This window comes from Eurosta solidaginis, chromosome 1, assembly GCF_040869045.1.
Source record: "Eurosta solidaginis isolate ZX-2024a chromosome 1, ASM4086904v1, whole genome shotgun sequence".
NCBI classification, from domain to species: domain Eukaryota; kingdom Metazoa; phylum Arthropoda; class Insecta; order Diptera; family Tephritidae; genus Eurosta; species Eurosta solidaginis.
In genome coordinates, this window is record NC_090319.1 from 381,133,018 (window position 1) to 381,155,292 (window position 22,275).

The window sequence follows — 22,275 nt, forward strand, 5'->3', positions numbered from 1 at the left end:
TTTCAGTTAGAAAGAGTTTGTCCGTAAAAATACATCCATATTAAATACCTGACCTTTTGTTTATAAAACGGAAAATATTGGATTTTTTAATGCAACAAAAACTACAAAAAATAAACATAAATACATTGATTATGAGCAAACAATCACACAAGTACAACATAACGAACAACAACACTAACACAATAACATATTTAATTTCACGCATTCATAAACAATGCAAACAAAAGCCACCGCAAAAGCCGCGGCGGTCGCTGTGGTGGTTACAGCCACGACAATAAGAATGCACTGCGAGTGTTTGAAACAATTCCCAAAGCAAAGCCATGCCTGGGTGGGCTTCTGACCAATTGGTTTACTGATCAATTCCCAACAAAGACGCCAGCAGCTGTATGAGCGCAGGATAGCGCGCCTCCGCGTTGATACAGCAGATATAAAAGCCTCGCTACGATGGTAAGCAACTTTCAGTTTCTAACAAAAAACACGCAGAACATACGCGCTGGTGGTCCGAAAAGGCTAATGTATACAAAAGGCGACAAGGCATACGCAAATTGCAGACGCTGCAAATAAGAACCACAAAATAGGTGGACATAAAGAGACGTTTTATTTTAAGCGAGTGCGCATCTTAAGAGGTGTTTACGTATCAGTGTGCTAGCGCAAAATTTAGTTGTGTTTATGTATGTGTGCACGTTTGCTGGGAGGAGGAGGCAAATAACAGCATGAGAATCACGCTTTCCGTGCTCCTTGCAACGCTCACAATTTATTACAGCAACTCGTCGGTTTTATCTTTGCCACCATCGCTTATCACCACAGCGGCATCCTCGAAAAAGCACCACCACCACCAGGCGAGCCAAATACGATACAAACGTGGTTTAGTAGATGCTGGCGCTGCCAAGGCTGGCACGGACCATTTACTGCAACAATTGAATTCTCCACTCACAGATCCGCCGCTGCCGCCACCGCATGAACGGGAAACAGTGCGCTCGAAGAAGGAAGCAAGATTCCGGATTGCCACAAATGGCTATACCGACAAAAATACAGACACCAACAGCGATGATATCACACGTCTGCCCGACTTTGCGCTTAATAGTAATGCTGGCATCCAAATGACGCACCCCAATGAAATAAATACAGGCATATTGGCTGCAGTTGAGGATGTACATGAGCGTCACGGCGGCAGTAGCGATTTTGACCATCTCAATGAAATAGCAGAGTACAAACGAAAATTACCATCTGCAAGTTATTTAAATGCGCTGCTGGCCAATGGTGCACAACAACTGCAGCCAACAATAATGCGTGCTATTGATGCAACACAACCGCATATGCATGCCATGCTGATGAAGAAATTCTTCACGCCGCTCAAATATTGGACGCACCACTGCCGTCCACTTGATCGCAATTGCTTGCAGGAATATTATCGTACGCTGCATGCAGACAGGTGAGAGAGCGAAATATAATGGGAGTTTATGTGGCATCAAAAAGAGTACGAAGGGTAAAGTGGGCTGGGATTTGATATGTGTGTGTGCGTGCTTAATTGGCAAAATTCGTTTTCGTTCTGTGGATCAGCAGTTTCAGCACACTAAATGTGAAGGATAAATGTGCAATAAATAATTTCGCAAAAGAAAAAGAAAAATATGTGGCTTCAAGGTTGCAGTGAAAGTGTTATATACTTTTTTTTTTTGTTGCTCACATACAACACTGTGTGTTTGTGAGTGTACGACTTGCTCTTAAGGCGTTTTACACTTGCTGGCCGATTGTCTGATTGCAGGTTGTTTTTTGTGTGGTTTATGTGTTATGTGTCTGTCAGTGGTATAATTTGCAAGTTTGCCTTGAAGGAAACCGAAAGTAATAGCCCTTTAATTGACACCTTTCGTAGGTGTCGGCCAACAAGTGGGCTCCGCTGCCACTGGAGGTTGAATATTTATGTTGTAGTTATATTAGTGAAAACTGCTTAAGATTTTTCTTCTATATATGTACACAGGAATGTGGTGAAAGAGTTTAGGAAGTCAACAAGATACAGGTGCACGTGTAGAAAACGTCTGCTTTTAGGTTAACTAGAGCACGCAAGTTAAACCACAACAGAGCTAACTTTACCACAAACATATGATTTTGGGTTTTTGAGAAGAGCTTCGGCAGCTTCTTATCGGTAACAAACGATGCCGATAATTTATCGTTTTGTTTTCGGCTTACTACCGATAGCGAGTTATTATCGTAGATTTATTTGTTTATTATCGTCTTGTTATCGCCAAGTCTTGGGCTTCTTATTGATTGATATTATAGGGCAGCGGCCGCCATGGTGTGGTGGTAGCGTCAAAGAAGATAAATATAATAAGAGCCACCAGTCTGCTACGAGTGGCTAGTAAATCGCTGGAAATTAAAAAAATGTATGGCTAATAGACTGGGTGGATTTATTAACCGATATCGCGCCATCGATTTTTCGATAGGATTTGGGCTCAGGAAAAAAAGTTTCACTACGCATACTCAAAAAAAATAATTTTTGAGCTTGCGAAATTTCAACGATTTATTATGCATTTTTTCATTTTCAAGGCTCCAAATCATTTTTTATGTATTTTTTTTTTCTCGTGTCAATTCGCAAATGCAGTTTTTGAAAAAAAAAAATAAATTCTTTTATGGAGATTTAGAAGAATTTTGGTCGAAAGATCGATTTTTTTTTGCAAAAAATTATTTTTTTGGGTATGCGTAGTGGAACTTTTTTTCCTGAGCCCAAATCCTATCGAAATATCGATGGCGCGATATATGTAGGTTAACTTTCCTCCATACAAATCCCCCCAGGTTAATGCCTAATGTTTTCCAAGAGGGCCATTTTCAATTGTCTCGCATTTATCCATGCCGTGCAAGCACCTTATGCAAATATGATTTTTGGAAAGAGAATTAATTAATTAATTAAACACAGTCGTAAAAATAAACACAAATACCCCACGAAAATGTATAGAAGACATTTATGCACATCTCGCCAAAAAAAGCGAAAACATTATACAAAGTAACGAGTGACGTCTATTATTATATTTATCCTCTTTGGTAGCGTGCTCCGCCCACCACACCGTAGTTCCTAACTTCAAGTCCGTGGCAAGGCAACATCAACAATTTAGAAACAAATTTTTTCAATTGGAAAAGTTTTTCTAAGCTGGGTCGCCCCTAAGCAGTGATTTGGCAAACACTCAGAGCATATTTCTGCCAAGAAAAGCTTCGCCGTGTCAGTGATTTTATATTGAAGTTATAGCGGTATCTTTTTCGTAAAAAGACAAAGAGTTGTCGATACCAAATTCAAAAAACGCCGATAACAAATGGATAGCACTGCGATCAACAATCGATTACTTTTCGATATTACATGCATATATTTTATATAACAAATCGATAAGTTCAAGATAAATTTTTGATAACTTTTCGATAACAAAACGATACCGGCATCCTCAGAGGTCTAACATCGTTCTCCACTGAATCTTTTGAGCGTAGTAAAGGACTGCCGTATGCTCTCATAACCAGCTGCCACTCGCATAACCAGCTGCTGGATCTTGATTCGCGAACTAATTCAAAATCTGCGTATAGCTCATACTGCTGATTGCAACATTTTCTTCGGTAATCTTCGTAACCAACGCGTTCATAAGAGTTCTAAAAATTCTTCGCAGAAATTTTGAAACTAAGTCTTTGCTTTTTTGCCATAAATCAAGACGGGTCCGCGAACAGACTTCTAGCGTTTTATTTTCATTAACAGTTAGAGGGATTTACTTTTCAATAGCCTACTCAGTTCAAAGTAGCATTTATTGACAAAAGTGACTCTTTGCAGGATTTCCAACTGACATTCTGACATTGAGAGTGTATCTGTGAAGTTTTTTTTCCCGAGAACTTGGCTGAGGTCGAACTATTCTGAAAAATCGTTTCTTGTGCGATATGCCTGAAATTTGGTACAACGGCACCTTTTTGACTAGTAATATTTAAGAAAATTTTCCTTTCGGGAAGCGGCATGTGCCAATATATTTAAAAGAATCGTATTTGAGATGCGATTTGTCTAATATTTCGAAAATAAGCAGCTTTTTTCTTAGGGCGTAGGGAAAGAGGGAAAGTGAGAGGAGGAGAGGTAGATATAAGAATGAAGTAAGAAAAATAGAAAATAAAAAAAATGATAAAAAAATTTAAAGAACTACCTTTATATAAATGGCCCAAAAAATAGAAGGCAATTTTTCCTTTAATACAGACAAAGTCTTGTTGAATTTTGACTAAAAACTTTAACAACAGCTCTTGTAAAAGAATTTTGGGATTTAAAATTATAAAGGTAGAGCGCGTGTTTAAATTTTAAATAATCAATCAGTTTATCCCAAGTACATGGTTTGCCTTAAATTGAAGGATTGCGCTCCACCTTTATAGTTTTAAATCCCAAAATTATTTTACAAGAGCTATTGTTAAAGTTTTTTAGTCAAAATTCAACAAGACTATGTCTGTATTAAAGGAAAAATTGCCTTCTATTTTTTGGTCCATTTATATAAAGGTAGTTCTTAAAATTTTTTTATCATTTTTTTATTTTCAATTTTTTAGTGCTGCCTACAAAAAGGCAATTGCATCTTTGATTAGTAATTTAAGTAATTCCTAAGTGAAAATTCTTATCTTTATTTATTTGTTCAAAATAGCAAGATTTAAGAGAATGTGTGGAATTTTCGCTTAAAACACTGGCGAAAACAACAGAATTCCAACTCGCATCATAACAAGAGAATTCCACCTCGTTTGTCAGCTACTTAATTTGCACAGCTGAAAATCGTGGTGAAATTCGCATACGCCTGAAAGTCTAAAAGAATCGTGGTGAAAGTCGCATATGCAAGGACGTACATTGAGTTGGGCCTTCAACGAGGTGAAATTCTACAACGCCTGCAACACTCAGGAGGCTAGCCATTAAGGTATGGCCTAATCTTCTAAATAGTTCGACTTGTGCGTCACGTAGCTCAAATTTTTTGATCAAACATTGCACTGTCACCGAGTTTTAAACTATATTTCAGGTTTCAAGTATCTAGATATCCAGGAAGTTAGTTAAAAATCGATTGCAAGATTCCCAATTTAGAACTAGTTTTCTAAATATCTCGATCCACTCGCCACCTAGCGGAATTTTTTTGATAAAATGAGCCCAAATCCTATCGAAAAATCGATGTCGCGATATCGGTTAACTTTCGTCCATACAAATCGACCCAGGTTAGTGAGTATACGCAAGACTTTTTTGTTGTATGGTATGAAAGAGAGTTACACAGAAAAAAGCATACAAAATAACTTGTTTTAATGTGTTAAAAGGTAGAAATATATTGGCACAGATATAACATAAATAAGGAGTGAGGCATATTTGTATGTAATCATATACCCTTAGGCTGTTCCTGCTAAGCCAACAATAAAATAAATAAATACAAGGCGCGGTAGCCTCCGCAGAGATTTTAAGCATAGCTTCTCTAAACCAACAATATCAATACTAAGTACAGCTTATTAATCCCTTAAAGAGTAGCAGGAATAAAAAATAATTTTGCATGAAAAAACGGTAAAAAATTAAAGGGAGAAAGCTGAGGGACTTGGTTTAAGTTCAATGGTGCCAAATACCAGCAGTGTCGAATATAAAAGCAAAATTTTGTGTAGTAGCATGTGTGTTGACTACTTTAAGTGCAAACTGATTCACTGCATGCTTCGATGAATCTCAATCGCTGCGCTACTTGACACGTAGGTGTAAGCCGAATGGTTTTCCCCAAGCTCTAAGAAGCTCTCGAGGGTACCTCTGCTTTAGTTTGATATATGTATGTATGTTTTCTGGAAAAATTACACACTCCGACAACTTTTAAATTTGTCTATTACGACTATCATTCAAAACTTGTTTCCCACCTTTACATTATAACATCGCTTCCACTTAGTCTTAAGACTGATATCCCTGGCATTTGCACCCAGTGTATGATTTCTCTACATATATTTTTTTAAGAAATGCTTTCCGTTTGCTGAACTTTGTTTTGGAAACTTTTTTATTAGTTAGGATACCACCATATTGTTTAATTACTTCCTCTGAATTATTTGCGAAAAAACACTCAAGACCCATAAATTTGGCGTTGCATACGTTCAGTCAAGTTACATATGTGAATGCATCGTGATGACCAGCTTAGCCGGAAATAGCATATCACAGCTTGCGGGTTTTCTCGAATTAAAATTTCATTTTTCATTCATAAAAAAAACATTAACATTGGGAGCATGTGAAAGCTTATGTACGTACATATAATCAAAGGAGTGTGCGCTTAAAATGGCTCTTTAAGACTTTTTCACTAGGTTGCATATGCAAACTTAAGTACAGCAGCGAACACGAAAATGGCGATGGCCATTTTAACAATAATTCGCCGGATAATTTTTTTAAGAAAAACTTCCATGAATTTTTGTAATCGAAAATATGCAAACAAAACTCGGAAACGTTTTCGAAAAAGTTCGAAAATTCGTGAAAGTTTTGAGAAATTTTCGAACCTTTTATATAGCCCAATTAATTTAGGCTAACAAAGTATAAGTTATAGGTCCCTTGAAATTCGTACTGATTTTTGAAATTTTTTTCCGAAGGGTGTTTTATAGTTTTTTTTTTTTTGTAGCTCTATATTTTATATGGAAGAAAATTCAAAGCACTCTTCGGAAAAAAATTGTCAAAAATCAATGCGAATTTAAAAACGCCCATACTAGCACCTTGTTAGACCAAAATTGATATAGCTACAAAATTGCATACCCAAAAAAATTCGATAAAGCCTAATATAAAGTTACACGTTTTTGTAAAAATTTCTCGAATATTCGATTTTTTTGGAAAACGTTATTGAGATTTAATGGTATAGTTTCAGTTGCAAAATTCATGTAAAAATTTTGTCCGTAAGTTTACTAATATAAAAGTATCAAGGGTTTAATTTGCGCAATTTGAGAAAAGTTTCCACTGCTATTTTCGTATTCGTTGCTGTACATATGCAAAAGGCATACATATATTTACACAGATATGCTACTGAATTCTTTTATATGTGGTACAGTTGGACTTGATAAAATACACCTCAAAAACGAACATGCGTATCAACGAAACATATATATGTTTGGTTGTTTATTTAATTTACTTGTCCGATGAAGTCATTCGCCAATTTGCGATTATCACCAATCGTTATCGCTGCCAATTTTTTCACAACATTTAATTTCATTGTGTGCATCCAGATTGTAAAGGGAGAAATGGGCGCGGTGATGGCTATTTTCAGCGAGGCTGAATGGTCCAATGCAGATCGCTTTTAACGGCGCCAATTTCGGAAGTTTTGTAAGGCAATTATTTGCTAAATTACCAATAAAACAAAGGGTGGACAGCTTGTTTTTCTTTTAAATATCTGGCAGACAACATGAAAAATAATCCAAGCGTAACATGTAATGAAAGCTATAAAAACAACAACAATAACAAAAAATAATAACACCAATGCTTATCAGCTGAGCAATTACATGTTTTGATAAATCCATGTAAGCTAAAAAAAAAGTGAAAATATATTTAAAACGCGATAGCTGCGAATGAGCACAAGCTTCAAATATGCATTCATTTGTGATAAATGGGGGTAGATGCATGCGCCTCCGCCAAAAGCAAAAAAAAAAAACTGCCAATAAAATAACAATGCACATGAGAGAAACGAAAGTAAGAAATTGCCAAGGCCACATATTTGCTTTTAAACATTTCCTTGTACCTTCTGTGTTTTTATGATATTTTTTTTGATGCGGTAAGTGTGTGTGTGCCACTGCACCTTTCAAGTATTGATTATTGTTGAATTGACAACATTAATCAAAGTGAAATCATCAATTTACAGTTTTAATCAATCGCTTTAAAATAATTTAAATTAATGTTGAACTTTTTTGCTGTGGCATGTTTCTGTTCTGTTTTCTTAGCATTTTATGTGAGCCACTATTCGAATTTCTCGATTATGCCTACCGTCAGGCAAGTAGCACACATTAATCATTTGTAATCGTGTGCAATGAAGCTTAAATGTACACTGCATCATTTATTTAAACAAAAGGAAAAGTATGGAAAAATAAAATAAAATATGTATTAAAAAATTACTGCGGGGCAGAAAGTCAAGGCAATATATCGTCTCTTCATTTAAGGTTCATTAGTTTTGTTGGTATCGAAATATTTTCCATTCAGCACCTTGGGTATGAAGCAACGATTAAGCAATCTGTGTTCACAAGCGATGACAGTTAAATGCACTTATGGTTTAGAAGTAGTGTGCTGGCCTAACTACCCGAAGGTCCTAGACTCCAAATCGGAACAACTTACATTAAAATGCATTAGAGAATTCTTCTTAAACGAAGTCGCCCCTCGGCAGTGGTTTGGCAAGTCCTTTGTGTGTAAAAAAAGTAATATTTTTTTTTCTTTGTACGCGTTTCGACGCTTTCACGTCTTCTTCAGGGAATCTGATTATTTATTTTGAAACAAAATTTTTCGAAGTCCAAAATAGGCATTTGAAAATCTAAGCTTTTAACTTTGATATTCAGGTGTTCATATCGCACTTACATACAAACTTACATGCATACAAATTAAATTGGGAAACTTGCTTGCGTTTCTTAGAATTTGTATAACCATCAGCATGTTACTGTAGGAAAAATCTCTCCATTATTTTTTTACGAAAAACTTTCCTATAACTGAATTTTATGAAAGTTTACTTCGGTAAAATGGTCGATAAAGCAACTCTTGACTTTGGTAAACTTTTGAATCAGTACACTTAGCGTAGATTTAATCCGTTTCGGCATTTTTTCCAACTATTTTCAGATCATTTCATTAAAAGTTTTCAAGATATTCAGCTATTTTCTTGTTTTGGGGACTATCTCTGGAACGGGTTATGTTCGGGATAATTTCGGGGTTTTTCTTGGGTTATCTCAGGACTATTTCGAAAAGTTGCGGGATTGTGCTCGGAGTAATTTCGAAACGATTTTGGAACTTTTTTTTAATGCTTATAGGGACAAGTTCAGGTTGGTTTCAAATTCGTTTTAGGAAATATTTCGAAACCATTTCGAAATTATTAGGGATCATTTCAGGATAACTTTGGCATCATATGGACCATTTTAGCATTGCTATGAGGATCATAATGAAACTGTTTCGGGACTACTCAATATTGACTTAATGTTAATTGTAGAATTGTGTTACAGCTCATTTGGGGATTTTCGAATCGTACCTTTTGGGACTGTGTTCGAGATAATTTCGGGATAATTTCTTAACTCAAATGATTTTAACGATGATTAGGACAAATTTTGGATCTTTTCAGATCTGTTTTAGAGATTACTTTGATACAGCAAACCACATGGCTATAGTAGTATAGCGTCATCAATTACAGGACAAACAGACTAATTGATTTCCTACCTTCGATTCAACGGAACTCTTAAAGCCACAATAGAGGTGGATGGTTGGGGCAAGGGCGCTCAAATGGCGGACGAGGCGATACATGTGTACACAGATTTTTCCAAAGTAGTGGAAGGAGTAGGGTTTGTGGTATACTGTGCTGTTTGTGCTATACTGTTAGAGTGTAAGCAATCCCTGGAAAGAATCGGGACGGGGAAAACCATACATTTACGTTGTGTCCCAGGTCATATGGGAATAGATGGGAATGAAAAAGCGGATGAACTAGCTAAAAAGGGCGCACCTCTTGAAGCTTGCTACGTAGATATCCCATTAGATTGGGCGAGATTAATAGAAGACGAGAGATGCACATCACCGACAAAGCGTAAAAAGGCGTAGGTCAAAGAGCGGGACTGTAAAGTATCGAAGACTACGTGTAGCTTTTGCAACCTTAGACTTACAAAGTTGCTTCTATCATTAAAAAGATAGAAGACTATAGACTCATGACGGATATTTTGACTGGACACTGCCTTTTGTCGTAACATGTTTTTAAATTGGGATTAGTCAGTGATAGCAGATGTAGGAAGTGCGGGTTGGAGAAGGAAACGATCGGGCACATTTTGTGCTCGTGCTCTGCGCTTGCCAGGCTAAGACTTTAGCTATTAGGAGTAATACAGCAGTCAGATGAAGAAGCAGCAAGTGGCATAAGTCCTAAAAAGATTCTAGTATTTGCCAAGAGGACGGAGTTATTTTATTACACAGGCCCTGGTTTTTGATAGGGTTTTTCAGCTTGGTCGTCAAATAATCTTCTGGTAACACTACGTACTCATTCAGTGTATGTGAGGTTCTCATCGATCGGCCAGTTCAACCTAACCTAACCTACTTTGATACATTCGGAATTATGTTAAGAATTATTTCGGGATAGCTTCAGGGTATGTTTTCGTATGTATTTAGGTGTTATTTTAATATTTATATTTATGCAGGGCTGTTGCGGGACCATTTCAAAACTATATTAGGGCTATTTCGAAAATATTTTCGGTGGCGCTTCGTGGGTATATTTAGGATTATATTGAAACTAGTCGTCCTCCGCCAGCCTCTATCAACGCAGTGGAGATGTCTTACTACCTCTCTTCCAAACTGCAGTGTCGACTGAAATACTTTCTTGGGCAGAGCGTCTTCGTCCATTCGCATAACCTAGCCAAGGTAGCATTTGAGCGCCTTTTATTTTTTTCTATACTCGCCGTCGCCACCACGGACAGGGCCATAAATCTTTCAGAGAACTTTTCTCTCGAACATTCCAAGAACCATCCCATATTCTCTCAAAACCGTCTATGATTCCGAGCCAAACATCAGGACAGATATGACGAACGACTAGGTGAGCATGATTTTGGTTCATTGCGAGGGGACTTTATTTTTCAATTGCCAGTCTCAGTCCAAAGAAGCACTTGTTGTTTTATTGCAAAATACATTGCATACTTTAGCAAAACCAAAAAATTGGAAAAAACGATCACTAAAACCAATAAAGATGATATTATTATTTTAATTCAATATGGCCAAATTATCGACTCTTAGTTAATACGTCGCGAAAATTACCTAATAACACTTATTTATTTTTACTTATGTATATATTTTTAATAACAATAATTATAAAATCATCAAAGCTAATTATCACTTGCTAATGCAAATAATAATTTTTTATGACAAAGCAAATTTTTAAAATTAACTTTGACCTACGGTTATTATTACGTTGAGTACGTTCGATGATGGATGGCGCCGGCACGATTAAGAGATAAGTTACTTATTTTATAACCTACTTGTAAGTATGTAATGCATGTGCACATAATTACAAGCTACGAGTCATTGGGTCAATGAAGTGTTTATTTGCTTAGATTAAGTATTTGTTTTATAAAATACACCGAAAAAAATATGACTTCAATTTTCATTTATCATTTTATAAGTTAGCAAAGAAGTAAGGGAAGCAAGCGAATGGGTACGATAATAGTCGGAAACATAACGATAGTTAAAAAAGAGTAGCTTAATTCAAAAGTCAGAACGGCAAACAATCTGAGTGAATTTTAAACTGAAAAACCTACCACTTATTCTTGTCATACCTGAATATTTCAATTTTTGGAACACATTAGCCTAGATAAGTTGTTTACAAGCACTAACTTTTAGAATTAAGAGTTTATCATGACTATGCCTCAGTTCCTTAAAACAACTGACTGCTGATTAGTGCGGTAGGCTGAGAATCGTTGTATTCAGCTGCTGAGTTATGGGTAAAAAAGAGGACACTAGCTTGGAATGATCACTTCTGTCCGATTGTCCTAGCATTCATGAATACACCTACTTCCTATATTACAACTGGGATCCTTGCCAAAGCTCTCTGTATCTCTGTTTGGGTAGAAAAGTAACTACATTTTAAACCCAAGCTAAAATCTGTAGTAGGAGTAGTATTAAGTGGCATCCCTCTTCCCTGAACTTTTACAGGGATAATCTGGCTATGGCGTGTACCAAAAATATCCGTTTGTAGAAGCTGTAGGGAGGGGAGTACGGAAGTATAATCCACACCTGCCGATGTGCGCGACAACAGGAGTAGAAATGTAGTGTTTAAAAATATTTCCTTCTGGGCTAACACCTTGATGGGTAGACAATGAGGCCACTCTATGAGCAAAACGATCAGATCTGGCAGAACTTAAAGCAGAGTTTCAAACGCAGTCAAAAAAATTCGGTCACAACGTCTGCTTTTGACAGATCAACCATTTAATTGCAGCTTCATCGCCCCCTAATAAAAAGGTGATATGCAATTTATTCAAGGAGGTTCGCGTTTCGATGGAACATCTTTTTTAATAATATAAACTCTCCACATCAAACGCTGCCAAATGTATGCCCAACATGTAAAAAATTTTCGTTGTTCGACACCGCTCGTCGAAGCTTCATTATGACTATTGCCCAACTGTATGGAACACCACGTTCCCCATGACGATCGTTAAATGATCTTTATTAAGCTAAACGTTAGCTAAATAAAGCTTCTGATACAACTACAGCAACAAACAATACAAGCAACAAACAATATCGCCCAAAAGTTTACTTAATTTTCTTTCTTTTATTAGTTTTATCACATGTAAGTTTGAAGTTATAATTTTTCGTATGTAAAGATGAGATTTGCTTCAAGTGTGGCAAATTTGACCATAAAAACGATTTAGGGCCAAGTTTTTAAAGGAAACCTTACTTTTCTTTTTCTTTCGATTTCCATTTCACAAATTTCTTGCTACTTCTGAAAATGAATTATGATAACGGGTCCTGCAACTTTGGGATCAACTTCTGTGTAAATTTTTGAAGATATAATTTTCGCTATGAAAAGATAAGATATGCTTCAAATATGAGCCTAATGAGACCTCATTACAATTCATGAATCTTTTTCCTTTAACATTTCTTTTCTTTATTCAAATTATGAACCAAATCGTATCGCAAGCACACACCTTCTTTACGACGGACCTCCGCGCCATGTATCGGCAACTTGTCGTGGATCACTTTCGTTTTCTATAAATTATTTTTTCTATATATTATTTTCCTAAGTTCGACCGCCACGTATTGTCTTTTTTTAAATTGATATATAATCCAGTTAAAACCGTGTTCCACGCTAAGCGGTGTTTACGTTGATCAACTTTTCTATCAATTTCTTGTTGTTTCTGAAAATGTACTGCTTTAAAGAATCCTGCAACAATCACATGCAACAAATTTGAATTTTCACTCTAATTGATCATGAAATTCGTGAATGCAAACGAGTTGATCAAGTTTTTTAATCAACTATTCATGCAAAAAAAATTTGCTTCTAAAGTTGATCAATGGCAACACTCGTTATATAAAAGTAAATCCTGAAAGTTTTTGTGTCATCACTGAAATTGGGGAATTTATAAGTTGTGAATGGCGTTCTTCAATAACTTACTAACATTAGGAATTAAAAAGTGTCTTTTTCCTCGCCCTTTCTGCTCTCAGAAACAGGAAACTTATGTTTACATACGTTTAGTTTAGGCTCCGACCGTATTACCTTACATTCATCTATAATTTTCGCCTTCACTGCCTTTTTTGTCCTCGTTTCACTATTTTTGGTTTGTTATTACAACCGCCCCTCTTTAAACCAAAAAAATGACTTATTATGTAAATTGTTAACAATGTATATGTGTGTGTAATAGAATCCTCAACATTTTCAACGACTTAGTTTTATACACTTCCTTGCGCTACTAAGGCCACACCTCAAACGCTCCCACAGAGTAAAGTAACAAGTTACCCTGAGGCAGGAACAAAGGTGCACAAAATACAAAAATCAAGAGAAATTTATTTAAACAACTCGCTTAAGACTAAACCCACACACATTTGTTCATAAAATTTAACCATCATTGAACAGAAGTAAATTAAAGAGAACCGCATTGCTCTGTAGACTCCCTACTGCAGCCTTTAGCATCTGCCCACACGTTTGCTGCCAATATATGACTATTGAACGAATATTTATTAAGTAAATAGAGTTACAAATACACGGACGGACGAACGTACGTACAGAGATGTAGGCTTTTTTTTTATAAAATGCATATACGCACCCATAAGTCAGGGTGTAATTGAAACCGCTGCCCACGCAACTTTTGGCACAGCGCGCATCTGCAAACAGCTCTGGCATAATCATCATCATTTGTGGTGGCAGCAACGAGTGTCTGCAAATGTGCAACATGTGACACGATTTTTGAACTGCAGTGCGCAAGTGCTCGCTTTTATTTATTTATATAAGATATGTATAATAAAAAATGAGGCACTAAGGCAAACGAACAGAGTGGATGGAGTATGTGCAGCGGTAGGGTTAAAAGCGTTGCGCTTTATGTCAGCTGCGACGAATGAGCACAATAGGTTATTGGGTATGGCAATATGTGGCGCAACATGTTGCAGCAACATTAAATTTCATGTCGATTGCATTTTCATAAATTGTCTGACAAAATATAAACACTGAATCAAAAAGCAAAAAAAAAGATATAACAAAGAGACGGGAAGTTAAATGGCAGAGGCGGCCGCACATTGGGCGCTTGTAATGAGCATTGACTACTTTTTTATATATACATATATCTATTTTTGTTGTTGCTTTTGCCATCTTCCAATTCGTGTGCAAGTAATTATTCATTCGTTCAATTTTCTTACTTTTTCATGCTTCCAACAATGATGATATTGACTCGTACCGCACACCCGCACCATCCAACCATGATCAATATCATTTATATCGAATACTGGGTGCGCGCGCCCATGTACATACAATAGAAGCAAAGCGGCAGCTGCGGCGGCTCAACAAATGTATACCTTTAGCGATGGCGCAGTTGCAGTGGAGACCGATGAGGATAGTAGTAATATTGATGATGATGATGTCAACATGAATGCGCATGTATTTGCCTATGGCGGCGGTGACCACAATGATGATGGCGACGGCGGTGGTGGTCCATTTGGTAACTTTAATGATGACGCCGCCATAGATAGCATTTACAATAATGCCGACATAGCCAATATAGATGATGTTGTTGGTAGCGGCGGTGCCTTCGACAATGAAGACAACAATGCCAGCAATGACATTTTAGTGCTGCTCAGTGGCGAACAAGATGTCATGAAATTCTTGAGTTGGGCCATGCGCCATCTCTATCCCTATCAACATTTTGCAAATTTGAGCGGTGGTAGCGCAGAATATTACCACCCAGGCATGTACAATTGGAAAAAATTGAATTTATCCGGACGCCTCGAGCCGCCTATATTGGTTGAAGAGCCACATTATGTGATTGTGCGACGCGAGCCATTGGATGAAGATATGAAAACGGGTGAGTAGTAAGAAAGCTGCATGCAGCTTTGAAGTTAATAAGTATGGGGAAACTAAGAACTTATAAAATAGCGTTGCGTGGTTGGTAGTCGCTGCAGTGCAAGCAGTTGTTTTTTGCTAAGACAGTAGGACGCGCGCTTGCTCACTTGCAACTTTGGTACTTAGCGCGCTTCATTGTGAATGCAATGCATGCAACGTTTTCCTCAACGCAATTCTGCGGCACTATGCATATAAATATATGTGAGTGGCATTGCCACTGCTGCGACCCAATATACGCTCACCCATTAACTTTAAATTTATGCGCACCATGGCCATGTTTGGCGCTTGTAATTGCATATTTTTTTACTTAATGATTTTTCATAGTTTTCTGTTTTAAAAATGTTGCCTTTATCTCAACATGTTGCGCCTTTAATTATTTATATTATTTTTTTATATTTTTATTTTCATTTATTTATTTAGTTAGCTGCATATTTTTTAATGCAATTATCGATGGCATGATCTATGGGCGCGTTGGCTCAACAACATTTTAAGTTTTTCTTGTTATTGTTCCATCATATGGCGCTGCTCCCTTAATGTAATTCACATGTCAGACCCAGTTTCAGTACGTCAGCATAGTCTTACAGCGCTTTGATACCATTTTACAAAAATATGTATTCACATGTGCTTATACATAAGTACAGCATCGAATAGAAACATAGTAGCGGAAATTTTTTTTTTTCGAATTCGTCAATTAAAATTTTTTTCTTATTTTCGTTGTTTTAAAACAAAATTTCTATGACTTTCGTAACTTGAACTATGCAAACCCATCCCAAAAATGTTTTGAAAAAATTACAACAATTCGGGAGAATTTCGCGAAAACTTTGAACTTTTCATTCGGAGTTCTCTGAAATATAGAATTATATGTATATTGGCAAACTTTCTTAAAAAATACAACATTAACACAGAGTTCAAAAGAGCGAACGATTCAGGGTAAAAACTAAGAACTAACACTAACTCAGTGGATTCAGAACACAGTTACTTAGGACAAACAGGTCGGCAAATAAGAACGAGGTTTAGAGAATGATTTAAGATTACAACAAAAATATACGGAATTCATATATCATACCAAAGGCCAACTTCGGGAATCGCATGTTCGAAAACGAATACTCAATAAAACAGTCAAGGTCCTTCACATACAAGTAAAATGCCGACATCTGAACGTACTTGAAAACATCAACATCTACAAACAGAAAATATTCGATAGTAGAATAATAAACGAACCGAAAAACAAAATTTCTGACACAATTCTTGAACCTTTAAAACTTGTTTAAAAGAAATACAGGTACAGCAGACAAATAAAAAACTACAAATAAACACAAAACAATAAACGCACCAAAGCAACAAACCCACAAAGAAGGCCAAACCACTATAATTACTGACTTCTACCTGGCTCAGTCAACCACATAAATCCATCAGTAAAAACTACCCTCGGTTCTGCATGAACACTCAGCATATACACATACACAAACACCCATTTTAACAATACCTGATCGTGTACCTACGAACTATAAATACAAGAAAAACGACAACAAAATATCAGAACGAAAATTGACACTGGTGATGGCACAACGTCGAAACCGGTTTGCCTCGAAACCAAATCACATCAGCGTTTGAGTTTACTTTGAACACTTTCAGTTACAAAACTCATAGAAATTTTTTCTTAAAATAACGAATATAAAAAAAGAAACTGACCCAATTTAACGAAAACTGTCACTGCTTTTTCTCTGCACGCTGCTGTAAGTATGTATATGTGGGGCTAATTAAAAATGCATGTTGCGTATTTCAGTTATTAAAAATGTCGGGGCAAAAGACTTGAAGAAATATAACAAATGTCATGCGCTTATTTGGTAAATTTTTTCATTAATGCTTGACAGAATTTCCGGCAAAAGAATTCGAAATTTGTAAAACACAAATTACAAATAGTAGATATTTATAATACAAGCAACTCAAGTTAATCTTACAGCGCTTAACTTTGTAAGATGTGACAAGTTTTACAAAACTCATTGTGGGAATGTTTGCTATGGGAAACCATAAATTGTTTTAAGTACATGCCACATTTCACATGGCAGCAGATTACCACTACGCGGCTTGCTTGCAATTATATCTTTCGGAGCCACATGTGTAGCTTGGGAAGCATAATTGCTAATAACATTCGCAGTAGAGGTTCGTAGTAGAGGTTTTGTGCCAACTTCCCTTCATGTCTAAGTTAGTCAGCTCTTTTTTATGAGAGCTCCGCAAAACATTTTTTTTTTCTTAATAGGAGGATAAGAGGTTTGCAATGTCTCATTCTACTTCGGATAAACATCGTATTTTTAACTTTCTGGGACGGAAGCAAAATAAAACAATTAAGGAAGTCTAAGCTCGGGTGAAACCGAACATTGCATACCCAGCTGTACACTTGAAATACTGTTGTTGTTTGTTTTGTGTGCTTAATAGTGTTACAAGGCTGCGCAATAATACATATAAATATGGTTCTATCCTGAACAAATTTTTTTTCGAGCTATGGCTCCCGAAACATAGAAAATTACTTAGTCATAAAAGGGGCGGTGCCACGCCCATTTTTTTAAATTTGAAGTTTTTCCTATTTATTGTTACAAATACACTTGGGAAATGAAATACCATTGATATAAAGCTCTTTTTTTTGCAAAGATATAGCTTATTTTATTCGTCCACGATCCTTCTAAAAATTCTTTAAATAAAAGTGATCGTGGTCCTTAACCGATTTCGTTAATTTTTCTTCAAAGAATTCCTTATAGTAAAGGCAACCTCTCTGCCGAATTTTATTAACAATTTTTGATTTATGATTAATAATATTTGTAAATTTTTCAAATTTGTATCAAAAGTCTCAATATCCGTCCACACGTCAAATTTCAACATTCTAGGTGTATTATTTACTAAATAATCAGGTTTTTTGTTTTCCAAAATAGTATATATATAAAAAGTGGGCGTGGTTCTCATCCGATTTCGCTCATTTTCAATACCAATCTATTCTGGGTCCAGATAAACTCGAGTACTAAATTTGGTGCAGATATCTCAATATTTACTCAAGTTATCGTGTCAATGGACAGACGGACGGACGGACGGGCATGGCTCAATCAAATTTTTTTTTTCGATACTGATGATTTTGATATATGGAAGTCTATATCTATCTCGATTCCTTTATACCTGTACAACCAACCGTTATCCAATCAAAGTTATAATATCCTGTGAACAAGTATAGCTGGGTATACAAATTTATAAAATTCCAAGCTCCAAGTTTAAAAAATAGAAACGCCTTGCAGTATGCAAAAATATGATATATGTATGCTTTTTATCATAATCTATTACTAAACAATCCAGTTTTCCTGTTGATTCTAAAATGGCACTCTATTATTTTGAGTTTTCGACACTAGTATGCTCAAGTTTAATACTGTTTTCACACAGACGGCTTATTGAATAATAAAGGCAGTTTTCTTCTGTTGGAGCGTTCAGTTTCTTAGTTTTTGGTGTATTCAGTGCTTAAAAATGTCATTTGTCAAAGTAAATGTCATTGTCTGCATGGCGGAACGATACAAGGTGGCCGCATCGAACAGCTGATTATAACCTTTTTTTATTTGATTTGATACATCAACTTCCGGCGCAGTACGATTTTGACATTTGTCCATCGAATTTGCAAAAACAAAGTACATGAAATTCTTGTTTATGTATGTAGGTATGTCACCATGCTGCCACCTTGTATCGTTCCGCCATGATTGTCTGTCATATAGCATTGTCATTTTATTCGCTTAACATTTCATCCTTCATACTAATCGAGCAGTTACTACTGTGTGAAAGCAAAAAATTTACGATTTCATTAGAAGGTGAAATGAGATCATTAAGTTTCTGTGTGAAAACAGTATAAAATAAAAATGTCAAATATATTTAGCTTGTTTATGTTTGTGTGCTGATTATGTGAAGATGAGGGCCTGGGAATTAAATATTGCATATTTTCAGGCGCACCTAATTTCTGATATGCACACTTCGTACAGAAGTTTTGCAAATAAAACATAATAAATTCCTTACTGATTTTCAGAACAATCGGAATTATAAGAGTTTTGTTAAATATTTAAACGCTTTAAAATTTTTCCTGCTTGCTTATAGAAAAATTTCTATTGGAAAACAAAAACAAATTAAGCTAGTAGACGAATTGAAAGAAACTTAAATTTTTTTTAGTTCATTTAAAAAAAAAAGAAGAATATGTATGTGAAAAGAAGAATGTATATAGTATGTTTCAAAGCGTTTTCAATTTTAAACAACAAAATTACTCAATGCAATCTTCACAATCTTATGCATTTTTATAAGCACATACACAGCATGTCTAACAAGCGCCTAATACTATGTCTCACTGCACGCTTGTCGGCGATGTCATAAAAATCAACTTGCACTCCTGCATAAAACTCAAATGCGCACATTTGTTACAGTCACACACGATTATTACGAACAGCTTATAATATAACACACCAAAACACACACTTATGTGGAAACGTTTAAAAATTAATAGATAAAAAAACAAATTTAAATGAAACACCGCTACTTTAGTTTTTGTACCAGACACAATTCCATGAAATGATCGCAACAAACAATTTAGTTACAAATGAAAGCAGCGCAACACTTAATTGCCTTCTGTCGTACACTTCTTTTCTTGTTGTTGCTTTAGACTTACAACTGCGTTTTTTGTGTGCTCAATACTGTAATGCTGAAACACAATTTATGTTCTTTTTTTTAATTTAATATCCAACAGATACACAATACAAAGGAGATCCATTCATACCACCGCGCGGGCGTAAACACAATTTGCCCAATCTCGATGCGCTACTGAATCGTTACGAAACATTTGTACCAAATCGCGGCAAACGCGACAAAATCAAAGATATATTTAAGTATGACGATCTATTCTTTCCGAATCGCGGCAAAAAACAGCGCCCGTTGAGGGCCAGCATGACAAGGGCGGTGTTCAAAAGCATTGAAAGGCAGCGTAACTGTGGTGTGGGGGCAGAAAAAGCGTGTGGTGATCGTGATGGTTATGGTGTTGAGGAAAGTATAGACAACGAAGTTGATGAAAACGATGACAGCGAATTGACAGTGCCGCCTGCCGCAATTGCCATGCGTCACATGTTTATTGCTCTCAAACAACGCTTGCACGCTCCACATAAGCCTTATAAGTCATTGGGCGGCAGAAGTGATGAATTGAATAGCAATAAGGGTGAAGCGACGGAGTTTGGAATTAACTTTGACAGCAATAGTGATGACAATTTGAGCAACAATTACAGTGACACAATTGATGACAGCAATCTAGTTGGTGATGGTAGAAGTTGGCATGAAGACGACAAAGGCTTTGACGACAACGACAACGCCGCTGTTTGGATACCAGATAATGATGCTGCTAGCGCTATAATGCTTACTAGAAGGCCTACTACTAATAGCAACGATCAATCAGTCAAATCATCAATACCACAAATAGCCGCTACAATCACTACATTAAACGAAAACAACATAGATCCAATGATGACACATATGCGTCGCGTTCCGAGCACATATGTCGGCGCGGTGCGCGTTGCAGCCAATCGATTGCGCTTGACGCCGACAGTGTCAAAGCTCCACCGGCAACACAAGCAGCGTGCAGCACTACAACAATTGCTCCACAATCAACATGAACATATAAAGCAAAAACAAAGAAGAGAAGAACAAAAATTGAATGGAATCTTACGTTATAATGACCATTACATGAAACGCGCAACATTACAACAAGCGAAGCGCATTGTCATTTCGCCACCTCAGGTACGCGCCGATAGCAATGATCTGCTGGATCTCTTACCCTTGCGCCAGCTACAACAACTACAACAGCAAAAATAACAGAAAAAGTACTATAACAAAAAACCGTTGACAGTTGAACATCTGCCATTGGCATGGTTGCAACATATGTCAACAGTGCCACAAGCGCATCAGCAATTATTTGGCGGCATAGACGGTGTCGCCGTTGGGCGCAACCCTCCAGAGGCTGCAAACGCTGATTGCATTTAAAATTTAATTTTGCCTCTGTTGGCTCCACTTTTTTTTGCTCGTATTCTTTGTAACTCTTATGGCGATTTTTGTTTATTGTAAAAAGTTGCAATCAAGTTGCGCGGAGATCTTTTTTGCTTTGTTTTCAAAATTGGGTATTTGGATGCATGAACGCACACATCCAGTTAAGTTCCTGCTCTTGTATATGGTTAGTGACAAATATTTTTTAATCTTATTGTAATGAAAATTGAACTGAAAAAAACTTATTTAATAAAATTCATGACTTAGCAAATGATTTGAAGAATCACAAAACTTGGTGTTTATTTGTTTTCTCGCGTGGTATAGTGGACAAAAAATATGGAACATTTTATGGAGACTTTTTTTTTGACAACTCGAAATACTCCTGACAATTTTAATAATGGTTTTTATGATCAATCCAGGTCCGGTTATGTCCTAAACCGAACCGAATTTTACCAAAAAGCTCGTTTTTATTTTTCTTTTCAGTAAGCGCTCTATATAATTTCGTTGTTATTATTTTGCTACTATTTATTTATAGCTGTGTTATGATTTCACGATTGTTCCGTTAGAAATTTTTAACTGTTTCATCATAGTTTGCGCCATTTTTTATCGTTTGTTACTGTTCTTTTTATCATTTTCTAAATATTTCAACATTATTTCGTTAAGGTAAGTTATAGTTTTGTTATTGTTATATTATTTTTCGTTGTTGTTTTGTAGTTGTTTCGATATCGTCTGGTTTTTGTTTTATGTAAGATTTCAAAATCGCCTCTCTTCTGTTTGTTATTGTTTCCTTTCTGTTTTTACGTCAGTTACTGTTTTTTATCGTTTCGAAAATGTTTCATTGTTCCGTTGGGGTTCATTATAGTTTTGTAGTTGTTTCGTTTCGTTATTGTTTTGTTGTGTTTAGAATCCGTCTATCATCCTACTTATTTAATCAAGGTTTTGTTATTGTTTCATTTACTCACTATTTCCTTATTCTGCTTTTTAAAATTCTGCTCTTTTAAAATCCTGC

The 22,275-nt window shown here is 36.2% G+C and overlaps 2 protein-coding genes across 8 annotated transcripts in view; one reads left to right on the forward strand and one right to left on the reverse strand.

Moving 5' to 3' along the window:
- cv-c (crossveinless c) overlaps positions 1 to 22,275 on the reverse strand; it is a 592,078-nt gene that overhangs the window by 155,956 nt on the left and 413,847 nt on the right. The gene's annotated exons all lie outside the window — the stretch shown is intronic.
- natalisin lies at positions 537 to 21,476 on the forward strand. Its single transcript, XM_067763251.1, has 3 exons — positions 537 to 1,432; positions 14,645 to 15,189; positions 19,987 to 21,476. Exons 1-3 carry the CDS (start codon positions 714 to 716, stop codon positions 21,096 to 21,098), a joined length of 2,376 nt encoding a protein of 791 aa, XP_067619352.1. The 5' UTR covers positions 537 to 713; the 3' UTR covers positions 21,099 to 21,476.